General features: G+C 46.4%; 1 protein-coding gene across 1 annotated transcript in view; it reads right to left on the bottom strand.

The window, feature by feature from the left end:
* Nucleotides 1-6,108: 6,108 nt before the first annotated feature.
* LOC119431409 (focal adhesion kinase 1-like) overlaps nucleotides 6,109-14,385 on the bottom strand; it is a 57,816-nt gene continuing 49,539 nt past the window's right edge. Inside the window, 2 exon segments of the mRNA XM_037698901.2 lie at nucleotides 6,109-10,927; nucleotides 11,646-11,726. Coding sequence (XP_037554829.1) covers nucleotides 10,574-10,927; nucleotides 11,646-11,726 — 435 coding nt within the window. The 3' untranslated portion in view covers nucleotides 6,109-10,573.

The raw sequence follows: 14,385 nt of genomic DNA, 5'->3' as shown, positions 1-14,385 counted from the left end.
TCGCAATAAAAAAGTTGCAGTGGCTTAGCTCGGCTATGCCAGGATATACGTAGCGTTAGCAAAGGTTCAGCTGATTATTCTTAGCTTTCCTGGTTGTCTAGATTGTCAAGGATTAGCTTGATTGTCATGCTTACTGCTGCTCCAATGACACACACGCGGTATACGTATTATGTGGCACATGTATATAGCCTTCTTCTGTTCATTCCTCCTACGCTCAACCGCTAACTGCCAGGCAACTACTTCGGGATCCGATGAGTCAAGCTTCTCCGTTCTTCTGCGCTGTTGAGCAGCATTTGCGCTCTCCTTCTCCATGGCTATACCACACTGGCAAACGCCAGTCAGAAGCGCAGCGGCTCCAGCGCAGTGTCAGACGGCGACTGCACAGCGAGCGAGCGCCGGCGCCAGTGCGTCTACCACGGCTACGACGTCACTCCTCTGGAATGCGCAGACCGGCGGCGGTGAGTCGCGCGCGGCGGCGGCAGGAGTGCGCGAGAGGTGCCGGCTCCGGTGGCTCCGGTGCGCAAGCCGTGTGACATCACTGATCCTTGCGCATGCGCAGCACGGCTCTTGATGTGCCGCGCGAAACGGGCTTGGCTAGGCCAGTGTAGCTAACGCTACAAAACCTTTTTTTATCCAGCGGCCGTGCTTCAGCCATGGATGATAACGGTCGCTTCTGATAACGGCGCGCCCGCTATATGGATGAAAAGGCGAGAGCGGCGGCTCAACTGCAAGCGGAGTCGAGGGCTTGCAAAGCTGCCGCAGCACGGCGACGCAGATACCAAGCGGACCCGGAGTCTAGGGCGCGGGAAGCTGCAGCAAAACGGTAACGCCGGCAAGCGGACCAGGAGCTGAGGGCTCGCGAAGCTGCAGCAACACGGCAACGACGGCAAGCGAACCCGGAGCTGAGGACTCGCGAAGCTCGTGCTTGATCCGAGCATCGGCGTCACCAACCTCAGGTATAGAGAACGCTTCCAGCGTTTTGCCGCCGCTTACCGCGCCTCTCGCCGCCTCTGGGTCCGCTTGCCGGCGTCGCCGTGCTGCTGCACTGATCACAAGACAGTCTTAATGAAGGGAAAACGAAGTCCGCACCTCAATACCATATACGACCAATAAAGCAACATTGTATATACTGTACACATGTGTTGTCACTCATTTGCATGTTCGAGTGGACAATGTACGGGGATTCACGGTTACCCGAATGATCCCCCGGTGCTTCGCCCACTCATCATCATTCACTTCGTGGATATGCGGTGATTTTTTTTCTCAGGCTTATGCACGCACGTGTTCCGCATGCAGTCTGTCCGGCCGCGCTGAGAGTGCGAAACTTGCATTCGTGTTTCTTTTCCTTCTTTCTTTTCTTTTTTTTTATTTAATGCGTAAGCATTTCTATGCTTACCCAACGAGAAAGCTGTCCGTGCATCCGTCCGTCCCTCGCGTAAGACGATCGCTTTCAAGATAGAGCCCGCAGCAGCAAGCGAGTTTATCTTCGTCTTGCCTGGCGCTTCAACGTAAACTTCGAAGTAAACTTCGAAGCGGCGAAAAGACAGCGCGCGGTGTTATCAGCAGTCGGCACTCCCTGCCCGCTTCACAGATCGCTTTCAAGATACGCTCCGCGCGACAGTGCCATAGTATGTTTGATCTGTTCGTGCTGCCGCCGGACTCTTTCGATCGCGGTTCATAACGGTTCGACCGAGAAATTTCCCTCCGGGCGGCTCGGCGTGGTGAGGCGACTAGTCCAGGGTGGGGGGAATCCCTTGCTCCGTTACAGAGACATCCTCTGTCATTATACACACATTCGTCGCACCCACGGCGCACCACCCCCGTCGTTCTCGAGAGGAAGCAGCGGCATTACGCCAGTTGCAAACCGCAACTTTTCCTAATCTTGTCTCTCATTCTACCCAGACTGTTATGCGGACCGTTTCCCTGGCTGTGGCAGCTCGCCCACAATCTTCCGCATCACGATTGAATGCACTGCAAACCTCTTTCCTCCCTTGCCAACTCTCCTTTACCCTCTACGTAACAAAGAGCTGTGGGACGATTCCCTCCGCGACGGACCTCCCGAGGTCCTCCGAGCCATGATATACAACGGGCTCGAAACATCGCCGGAAGCATCTTAGGGACCCCGGACTGAGGGTTCCTGCCACGCTCCTCTCTCCGTTCAAATATTATTAATAAAGATGTTTTACTCTCTCTCGACACGGATAGACAAGGAGCTAAACAGCGATAACAGCTTATGATGATCCGAACGTCATCAGCGCACATGGCGCATACAGCGCGCCTTCCGCATCAGTTCGTGTCGCCGCAGCGCTGTCGTTTGTACTGGCCGGGTCAAGTGTGATAACACTGATAATGACACCGGGCTGTGTGGAGATGAGCAAGTGGCATAATGCTTATGCATACTTAGACAACTCCCGGAGGAGCTTGTGCGTGTATTTTTTTTTTCGGCTTTTGCAAGCACGTGTTCCGCATGCCTCAGTATGTCTTACTGTTGTGTACCATTGTGCAAATCGAACCTCTGCAACTATGCATTCAATGTTACTGATAGGCACGACGCAGTTAAACATTTCGGAAAAAAGCCCCTTTACCGTAAGTACGCGAAACCGTGAAAGTGACATACGCTTCTATGACATGTGGGCGATTGCCTCCGCAATAAATGCTTTCATTTCCACCGTTGAAATGGTCCAATCAATGTAAACCATGACTCGCAACGCAATGATCTTGAAAACATGAACCGCTCTATTTGCGCAGTGATATCTGCATGCAGGTTGTGCAGAGCCTCACGTTACATAATTGACATCACTGACGGTAGGGCGCATTTTTCACGCGTATCGCATTAACTCAAGTTATCAGTGAACACTACGACTTTAGATTTGAATAACAGTATCTGTTCGCTCACATAGGCCAGTGTTGAAGGAAGCGCGCGGCAGAACGCGCTGTTTTTGTACCATCACGATTTAATTGCTTTAAGCTCTCGAATGATGGAATCACACGGCAAAGCTCCCCATTTTCTGGCGCCAGCTGAGGCTTTCTTTCGGTGGCAGCAAATATAATTCTCAATAACTTTACGAAGGGAACGCAGGAACACGCACCGCTTTGGAAGCAGTCTAACGACATTACGTGCTATTATTTATAGCGCATGTACTCCCGGCTTGCGTGCAGTCTGCTACGCGAGTAGACGGTAGCACGCACCGAGTCTCTATCAGCGCCCTAGCGTTCAGTATTAGCTGCAGGCAAACACTGCTTTAAAAAATCGATTCTCAGACAAGAGAACATAACGGTGACAGGACAATTTTCACGTATTGGATTTCAACTGGCGCGCGCTCTCATATCGGCGCAGCAGACGACGCGCGAGCGCATCGAACACCAATAGCAGCGAACGGCACATGTCTCTAAAGTGGGCTGATTGCCCAGAGCGACAAGTGCTTCAGGGTTTCCGTTCACAAAAGTTTTGATTGTACTTCAAACAATGCGAATACAGTCGAAAACTCAACCATTTAGGAGCGGCGAATACAGCCACGGCACCCTAGCCACGGCCAGCGTTTCCATGAGCAACGGCGCGGCGGTGATCCTTAAAGCCCCTATACATAAAAAGTAGCGCCATTCTTAGATCTTGCCGCCCCCGCGCTCACCCCGGTGTTTCCTCCTCGCCGTCTTCCTGTCGCCCCAGCCTCCTCCGCTCCCCTATTGGCCAATCCGTGTCACATGGAAGCAGGCGTTGCGCTTTTGTATATATATTTTTTTTCTTTCCAGCACGCTCCGACCGCCATTCTCGGGCCTGTGCGACGAAAGTGCTGTACGCACAAACGGATCAAACGTGTTAGGGACAAGAACTTCGTTGTGATGGCATGCTGCTGCGCCTGAAGTTGCCGCAACCGACAAGGCAAGGGCAAAATGCTTTTTTTTTTTTTTAACCATCCGGCGAACGCAAACGCTTGCTGCACACTTGCTATTTGCGCCGTCTGGCCTCGTCGCGTGGCTACTTCCAGAACGGCATTATTAAGGCCAGTTACTGACTGACTAAGGAACATCGCGCCTCAAAAACTGCTCCGCAGGGCGCGATCGAAGTTTTCCGCGGATTTCCTCTGGTAGCACGTTATCTGTCGTCTGCCACGGCCATAGAGTTTCACACTATATATAGTGAGAAACTCTATGGCCACGGCAGGCCCGACATAGGCGGCGCCACTGTCGATATCGCGCCTCGATCGCGCTGGCCGCGCCGAGCGCGACAGTGGAACGGAGGAGGGGGGTTTTAGTGATCCTACTCCGGCGGCGGCGCGTGGCGGCGAAAAGCCGTACTAGGGCCGACGGCCGGTTCCCTTTGTTCTCCGCTCCTTTTCCCAGGCACAGAAAGATAGAGGAGACGCTGCAGTTTGTATGGGTGTTCTGTGACGCTGCTCTCACCATTGAGCTACCGCGGCGCCGTTTTCCCCATCCACATTCTGATGTATTTATGTCTTACGACTAGAACCAACCCGAGAGAGAGTGTTAGCCAGCACCACCACTCACAAACCTAGGCCGCGAATGTGGAACATTCTTTCTGCCGCAGGCAGATCTTTTCGGTGATCTTTTCGGGTGCAGGCAACTGGTCAATGAACCCACATATGCTACCTGAAGGCATCAATGTTGCCGGATACAAGCCCTCGTTATGTAATGAACGAGAAGAAAGGGAACCGAGGTGCCCGATTTTTATTAATCTTATCATAAGAAGCCAACAAACAATGACACCAAGGACAACACAGGGGAAATTACTTGTACTTACTAATTGAACTAAAGAAATGATAAATTAATAGAAATGAAAATGTATGAAAAACAGGGAAATTACTTGTACTTACTAATTGAATTAAAGATGATAAATTAATAGAAATGAAAATGGATGAAAAACAACGTGGGGAACTGGCCGGTGTGTAAATATCAGGCTACATGAACATGTGAATTCCTTAGAGAGAGTGGTATCCTCGCATCTTGCCAGCCATTGTCATGATTGCGGCTGCGCGCCTTCCTTTGAGGATACCTCAATCATTATGAAACATCGCAATCAGCGCACACATGTGAGATTTACGAGGCATACAACATAGTCAAGAACATGAATATTTGTATAAGTCAGTCGTCAGTTTCCCCATCAAACATTGATCGCTCGTGAGCGTATGATGATTTTTTACATGCAATCCATGACTTTCATGATTACTGGGTATATAATCCTTTTCTTCAAATAAAAACTTTCAGTTGTTAGACCAGTGCTTGTCCTGCCTTCTTTCTCGTATTTCGTCGTGTGTGCCATTGCCCAAGAAATATAAACCTCTTAAATAGCGGGAGAATATCGCCATGCGCTCTCTCACCGCGGCGAAGCGATGTCACGTGATCCCAATTTCGACGCAATAATAATTCCAGCGCCGACGCTTCCAGTGGTCGCCTTCGTGCCCAATATTCTCCCAAGTGGGGAGACAGGTGTGATGCCTCAACCCGACGTCACGCAGGCGGTACTTGCAGCGCCCTTCTAGGTCACGCTCGGGGCTAATTAAACACAATTTAGCCTATGCTCTATCATGGTCCGTTTTCTTCTTCTGGTTGTAACTATAAAAAAAATAAAATAATAATAAGACCCTCGGCTTCTCTTACTATTTCCACTCATGGTCTATGGATGTCTTTCTATGTTTTTGAGCTTGTCACGGTTGATCCAGCTGTCACATTCTGTGTTATTTTTGTTCCGATTTCTACCCTTTGTGTGTTATTTAGTGACAATTGAGCTGCTCTACCAGACAACACGAACAGGTTCTTTGCACACCTGTAACGTCAAGCGCATGATCTTTTAGACAGCATTAAGAAATGCAAACAACATTACAAAGGAAATTTCCTTGAATGAAACATGGCTCCAGCCAGGCCAATGAGCTACATGGTTAACATATCTATAAAAGATGTACGTTTGGCGATATTGTGAATGACAGTGTGCATGAAAAATTAATTACGAGTCCTGGCATTCATTTTCTTTCTCCTTCAAGTTGCGTTTCGCTGGAAGGACTGCAACCTGTATAGCCACAGCATGACATTTTCACACGTGCTACTGTTTCCAGAGCACTTGCTCAGTGCTCTGAAAATAAAATTGGACCACACTGTGACTTCGAATTGAATTTAATAAGTTCTATTAACATGTAAACATGACATACACACACATGCATGCCGATATATTGAAGAAAAAAAAGAGTGTGTCATGAGAAAGGCCATAATAGCAAGTCCAATGCTGTTATTGTGTATACAGCTGAGATTTAAAAAAAAAATGCTAAATTTTACTCTGAAAAAAAAGTCAAGGTTTCGATTTACAATGCAGTAAGTTCAAACAGTGACTAGTTTGCTGCCATTTTTGCAAGCCAGAGTTAGAAGTAAGTGTACGCTGCATTTGTTAAACATTTTCCTGTGCCGAGACATTTTATCACCAGTTGGCCGTCTCTTCCTGCTACAATGCAGGACAGCAGTTGCATGGGAGATAAATAGATACCAGAGATACAACATCTGTATATATCACTGTCCTATGACAATGAATAAAGCACAAGAACTTTGCTGAGCAGAAGATAATAAAAAAAAAAATTGCCATATAGCTATGTTAAATAAGTCCCTCGCGTGCATTTTGCCTTCATTCTGCCACACTTACACACCGTGAAACCATTGTTTGCAAGTCACTTTCCCATGTAAAGGCTCATAGCATTGTAAATGATGCATCGCCTCAACGTAAAAAAAAAAAAAAAAAAGCATGAACAGATAGGTGCAACCCGTTTTGTTACTGTGGGAAGGTCGGTGAAAATGGTGACAAGTTCAAATGCGGTACACACGTGCGCTGCTGCTGCAAAATAAAAGGGTTCGAAATAAAATCCTGCACATCTGACGTAAGTAGCTGCAGCTGTAGTTGAAAAATGTACAGCCCGGTCGCACGCAGAAGTCGGTCACTATCACAATGTGTCTGTCTCTCGCAAGCATTCTCAAAAGCGTTGACACCTAAGCCTCGTTGCGGCTTTAAGTGCTAAAAATATTTATAAAGCGCTGTGCACTTCACAAATGGGAAGATAGCTACATGATGCACAGGTTGCAGCTAGCTTCGCCAACTACAATACAGACCCGTTCAAATGCTTTTGCATTTACAGGCCAAGAATCTGTTCCATAGTGTCTCAGCATTGCAGTGAAGCAGTCACAGAGAAATGCTTGGCGACAACTTTGGGCCCTCAACTTAACTTTTTAACTCCCAAGTTCTTTACTCAAAAACTGCATAAAATTTGATAAATTTATTTACGAATTTTCTGCACGTTGGCCTGATGTCCTCGTTATATAAAAGGCTAGTTGTACGGTTTATCCCTTGTGTTCAATGGAGACACTGAGCAACGTCTGCGATAACTTTCTCTGCACTCGTGACAGCCCAAAGCCAGCAATTACTGGTGGAACAAGATGATGTGCTCGAGTAGTTGCTAGAGAAGAACAAAGTGCACCGGCAACGAATTGAATCCGTTCTCAACAATATCGGTGCAAACTGGCAGGACAAGGACAGCTCGGGCTTGTGGGATTAAAGGAGTAAGACTAAAGGAATAAGACTCGAAGTGCACCGAGAACTTCCGACAGAGCAAGCTTTGCATAAACTTTGTTTGCTGCTGCCTCCTTTTATAGCAAATATGCCTGTTTTCCAGAAACAGGACCATCTAAAGCAACTGCTACATGAGCCACTGCCATTGCGGAATGCACGATTAGCTACCAAGTTGATCGCAGTGCACATGCACTTTAGTAAGCCTGAACTTCGTTGGGTGGCCTGTGACAAATGTTACACAGCCATTGCTGTGAAGCAATAGACCTGTGGCAGGTTTTAACGAAGTACTCACATAAAATTTTCTACATGGCAGTTTTCTGTTGAAAATGAAGGTTCTAACCCTGAAAAAAGTACTGGCAGTTATCAGAGCCTCCTAAACATAATTTACTATAATACTTGTTTTTATGAACCAGTTTTGGTTTTGTGGATGCGAAAGTGGATGCGTCATGATGACATGATATGCTGGCTTGATCCATTCTGCCACCGCTGCGGCTGCCACAAGCAAGTGCAGTCGGAAGAAACGCGTGCAGCACTCCTGCTTACCGTATTTATTCAAATACAAGGCAAGGTTTTCCCACAATTTTTAGCCTCGAAGCCACCCCCCTCTTTATATGCGAATTTTGCCTTGAGGTATGGCTTCACGGCAGCGCGAACTTCGCCTTACACTGTGCCTTTACGGCAGCGCGCACCGTGGTACCGTGAAGCCACCCCATCAGGAGAAATTCGCACTGCCGTGAAGCCACACCTAAAGGCAAAATTCGCATATAACCCGCACGCCGCGAGTTGAAGCTCCCTTCCACCGCTACTTCATGGTCGCCATTTTGCATTTTGGCTGTGTTAGTAATCTTAATCGCACCATTGCCTTATAATCATGACCACCTTATAGGAATAAATACGGGATATTTTAAAGCGAACAGCTTTCTTTGGCTCTTTTGCCCATTTTTATGGTTGGTTGGTGGCCTGAGGTTGGTGGTTGAAGGTTGGACTTCGCGCGGACATATAGGGCATGCGCGCGGGCACACGCACTCGAGTTGCTGGGCGCGTTTGTTGCCGAATGCGAACTATTATAGCTCTTTGAGACGCCTTTGATGTCCACCTATACCACCGCTACAGATGTGCTCGTTACTGGCTCTGTTCTCTACGGAATAACGGAACGAAACAACAGAGTTAACCTAAATAACTTCACTGCAACAAATGTACGCAGTCAAGTGCACTATTCTTTTGATAAAACAAGCAGTTTTCTTTAAGTGTTCGGCTATTAGCTTAAACTGACAATCATCGTTGATAGTTCCTGCAGATTTCTTTTTTTTTTTAGGAGCAAGGTCATCGTACGTTGTCTTATCGCTACACAACGTCAGCAAATCTTGCTCCGCATCATGACATCAATATAACGGCTTTTACGAGCAAGAAGCGTTAAAGAATTTATACAACTTCGAAAGCATGTGTCAGTACTCCTTTAAAGAACAGCAACTGCAAAAGCAGTGCACAGACGAAGCAGACAACCACCTGCTGTCCATCTAGTATGCCGCCCACATAAGACAGTGCAAGGAAACCCTGTAAACGCAAAGCATTTAAACACCTCCGAGAGTAGACAGTTTTCTTTCTTTTTCGTTAGCTGCTCTGCACGAAAAATGGATAATGACCGAGACAAACAGGAGACAATGGTGTAAAAAAAATGTCGTACAGCAAGAGCGCACGCTAAGCTGCATAGAAAAAGTAATTATTGAGAAGAGCACACAGCTACCGTCGTACGAACATGCTGCCCGGATCGGTGTAGACTGTTAACTAAGTTCACAAAGAGATGTGACAGTTAGGCATCACTGCGTTGGTTGCCTTCGCTTAGCTGCCCAGCAATAACACTAGTCCGCTGTCTTTTAGCATTTGCGTGTGTGACTAACACAGCTCCCACTTCCTCCCAACTAGAAGCTGTTTTATCACCGATATTTGTCGCTCACTACTCAGGCACTGAACGTTCAAGGTAATACGTTTACTCGAAAGTGGCAACAGCTCTGCAGCAAGCTTTCATGGCTGCTACTACACATGTGCTTGGAGTCTCTTGTTAATCGAACACCTGTGCAGTTAATCTCTCAAGACAATCAGTTGATAACTCTAAAAAATGACAGAGCGGGTCCTTTGAGGGCAATAAATTAACTAGAGGCAAATCGGGCAAGTCAATTAGAGGCTGCTTACTGCTGTGCAAAAGTCTGCCTTTGTTTTGTTAGCAGCCTGACAACACATGCCGTGAGAACTCTCGTTCAGAAGCTTTGATAGCTAAGCAAATGGCCAAGTGATAAGAACTCAACAATTGAATACTTTTGCCTATTAAAAGCAGGATCTCGCTCGTAAAAGAAAAAAAAAACGATCTAATCTTGTTCGTTTTATCATTCCTACAGGTTAAAAAGAAAATCAGCTGACTGACGTAATAAAAGTAAAGCTGCAGGTATACAGATGCTAAAAGTTGTGTTCCCCATTCTCTTCCCATCAACAAACAGACATGGTCCCCGCAAACAACAGCACAATTTGAGATGCTTTTCTCGAACATTACATACACCGGATGCGCCGAGTCAGCTTTTACATTAGGAGCACCATTCACGACAGGCACACTGCAATTGAGAAAATGCATTCCTATCCCTGCTGCAATGAGCCGTGCCCGTGCAGTTTGTATTTTATGCCAGAAGATACAAGCTTCTCGGCAACACCGCAACGAATTTCATTATTCTATCAAGTCACACAGAACACCACATCACATGGAGGCAGCTCACAAATTCCAGCTGCTACATGCAACTATACCTGAAGATGCCTTCAAGGGTCTTTGATATGCAGCAACAATTAGAGCCACACACCTATTCGCTGCAAGACTGTCAAAAGAGCAGCTAAAACTGCGAAATGCACTACAAACACGGCAGAGTGCCTTAAAATTTGTACGCCCCTTGCAAGTGGTTCGGTCCAAGTTTTCTTTCCTTTCTCATCCAACATGCAATAGCTGCACACACAATATAAGATTACAATCTGTTAAGCAACGTCGTAGTTTGGTTCACAGTCCTGCTGAATTTCTCGTTGTACACAGCTTGTGGACGCCGCCTCTTCGTCCTCGACCGCCGCCTGGCCGTTTCGGGATGCGACGGGCGAGGCTAACGTAGGAGGCGCTGTAGGTGCCACCTGCGATGGCGACATCTGGATGCGAAGCCTGACCGAGTCAACGACGTCCAGTAGGTTCTTGGCGTCGATGGCGAGAGCGTGAGCAGAGCTCAGCATGCCGCGGCGGTACTCGGCGTCAAGCGTTGTCTTTGAGTATTTGATGGCCAGCTTCATGGCTTGCACCAGGTTGGCCATGTCCTTGCTCAGGACACGATGAGCCATCTCCACCTGGTGAAGACAGCGCGAGCGTACCTTTGGTGCAAGGTTTCGGCTGTCTAAACTCTAAAGCATTTTATTGGATGAGATGTCGAGTTCAATTCAGAGTGTCAAGGTTTTCAGTGCATTGCACTCAATTAGATATGTGTAAAATTGGCTTTCATTAAATCAAAATTAGATTGTACTAAGCACAGAATCACAAATTTCCAATTATGTTCTCATATTTGGGCTATTCTGGCACAGGACAAGTATTGAAAGTTGCTAAGTTTAGCCTTTGGTTCAATTGAAATGCAGCATAGTCCTTAATTACTGATAAACAATTAACTTGACACAAGTAGACGCTGGCAAAATCCATGACGTCATGGCAGCCTAATAGGTCACCATCAGTATTTCATTTTTTGTGCCTCTTTTTGCATACAAAGCCTTCTCTCAGGATAAGAGTGGCAGTTTTGCTGTTGCAGAGGCATAATATAATAACACAGCTTGACTTCATCCTTTCTAGCATTTCATTTAAGGTAACATTTGAAGAATAACTTTACATATCCGTTCGTCATGACTAGTGCTCAGTTTAGGTTCTGCCCAATGTACAGTGTGTGTCGTGTGCTGCACATATTCTGGATTAGCTCTTAAAATTGGTCAAGCTTTAGGCTATGCATCGCCACTGGGAAGCGGAGGGCATAGCCACGATATAACAGCGAAGCGCATAGCGAGAGACTGCAAATAAGCTCACCTCCTTTTTGGACCATAGGGGAAAGAAAGTCATGAGATCATCCACGCTGGCCAAAAGGCTTCGCAACTCCAAACCAACATTCTGCAAAGAAGAAGCCATCATGATCATCAAATTTGGTGCTGTGTAGCTCTGTATACTGTGTATACATACATGCAATCTGTGTACATATTTGGCCATCCTGCACGAAGAAACACAGCTCAAGGTCATTATAGTAATGCCAACTGATTAAGGCAGAAAAAAAAAATTTACTTGCCATCACAGCTCTGCGAAAGTGGATGTCCAGTGGAGCTGTTGAAAACCCTCACTACAATCGCTGAGAGGGGTACGTAATGCTTTATTGCTTTAGAGTAATGGCAGTAGTGGTAATTTTGACAGCACGCCGCCGCTGGTCGTTTTGCTGTTTCTTTTTTCTTTTCGCCGCACCTCGTATTCACACTGCCCCTCACAACACTTTGCTTATATCATAACTTTGCTTACATCAGCACAAAAACCATTTTAGATTTACTTGGTTGTTAGATTCACGTTTGTTGTATTAAGGTTCCAACTGTACGAAATAACACACCAGCCCACGGTAATGCCTGATTTTTTGCTGCGATGGGTGAAAAGCAGATAAGTGAAGGCCTGACAACAATGGTGTCTGGAACATTTGTAGAGGACAAGACGGCGAGTACTATCTGGTTCAGCTATGACAGCAGGCAATGATATCACAAACAATAACCTCAGAAAAAGTTGTTCACCAACCGCATGGACGAACGATAGCCCATCTTCATTCATTTACACAACCTGCCAAACAGATTAATATTCCCGTCAGCATCATTGTTCATGTTGATCCTGCGGGACTTTAAGTCAGCCACTGAATCACTTCTCGCCTGATTACGTCATCTGCTTGTAGTATCTGCAGCACCTTCTTTACCATGTTTCCGCCGATGCCTTACTGCGCTTATAGAATTTTATGGCTCTGTACTTACCTGTGTCACTAATTATACCTCTTAATTTGTATTTTTATACCTGTTAATTTGTTACAGCCTCTTTATGTACACAATGAATAGCCTATTTGTCTATTTCTACACAGTAGAACCTTATTCTTGCATCTCAAAGAGAGAAAACACATACTAAGCGGGAAAAGGTAGAATCCGAAGCCACCCAAAAAATTTGGCAGACCCAAATGTAGTTGGACATCTATGCATTAGACGAAGCATTGCGCGAATCGTTTCAACACGAGAAGCCGGCGAGCGGCGATGCTGGTGAAGGCCAGAGCAGCCCGAGACGTGCATTGTCGTTTTTCTATTGCATAGTGTTTCCAAAACTAAATCGAGCTGGTGGGCTTCGCCAGAATATGATGACACCAGAGCAAAGCATGATGCGTACTTCGTGCCACCTGCAACAGGGAACGGCGGCGCGTTTGGGTGATCGCCTACTAAAAGCGTGCATCACGCTCTTAATGACACTACACCATGCACGCTGTGACACACAAGCGTATCGCAATAGGGTTGGATGCAATAGCTGTTAATTAGCTGCGACAACCCACAAGGAGATTTGCTGGTACCGAAATGGGAAATTGAGAACATGCTGGCATTTTCACATGACATTTCATGAGTGAGTACTGCGGGGAAGCTGCTGCAGCGGGCAGCTACTGTTCGTGATCACGCACGCCTGGCGGCTTTTCTACAAACAAAAAAGTTAGAACACAGCATAGCGAAATCGCATGAAGTGACGGGGATATACATGGGACCTAACGGCTGGAAAACGTATCATACGATCGGTTTGGCGATGGACTGTCCTTTTGTGCCAAAAGAGTTTTCTGCGAATGTATCAACCGCAACAAAAAAAAAATGTAATTGTACTGGGTAATTTTTTGTGTTCTCGATTGTGAACGTTGGCACCGAGAAATTGTACAAAACGGGATCGTATCACCGAGGTTATACTGTATTTGATCCTTTTCTGCCTTGTCCTTCTTTATAACGTTTGTATTTGCCAATTTGTGCATATATTTTTATCTTGCTGTTTTTATAACTTACTGATTTACGTACTTGCAGCAGTGGGTTATTGCAAGCTTCCGCTAACTTGAGTGCTCGCCCACCCCTCATGTAAAATCCCTCAAACAGGATTACAGTCAACGTCTGATTTTTCGGACTCCTCAGGGGCCACGAAAACGTCCCGAAAAATTGGGCAGCCCAAAAAATTAATGCATGCCTTGCCCCCAAGGGCTCAAATCACCACAGGCACGCCCAAAATAGCTCTGAAGGCCTACCAGCACACTTATTAGGCGTATCGGTGCTCGTACTGTGATGGGAGATGGGGGGCGCACGCGTCAGGGATGGAAGCAGCCAAGAGAGTTGTGGAGCAGCTCTGGGAGCAGCAAATTTGGCATATTGGAGCAGGTTTGGAGCAGGAATTGTTCATTTTGGAGCAGAAGATATGCGTTTTGGAGCATGCTAGGTATGGATAAACATGAGTGAAATGCAGCAAAATTATTAAAATGTTTTTTATTTGACTCTGCAGAACACTATTAGGTAACGGCGAATCAGTTCTGCGGAAGCTTGCAAGGTGGAGGAAAGTTCACTAAAGGAAAAAAAAAAATGTCATACGCTCGACAAAGGAAACCCATTTGCATTCTTCGGAAATCACTAGTTGCATACCGGATATGCCAACTAAATGTGGCCAAGAAACAAAGTATAACCAAGGGATTTACTCAAATAGCACCCACTGTATACTGATAGGGTTTTGTTAATGCTAGTCA

The sequence above is a fragment of the Dermacentor silvarum genome, chromosome 10 (assembly GCF_013339745.2).
Source record: "Dermacentor silvarum isolate Dsil-2018 chromosome 10, BIME_Dsil_1.4, whole genome shotgun sequence".
Lineage (NCBI taxonomy): Eukaryota > Metazoa > Arthropoda > Arachnida > Ixodida > Ixodidae > Dermacentor > Dermacentor silvarum.
This window is presented reverse-complemented; position numbering and strand designations above follow the sequence as displayed.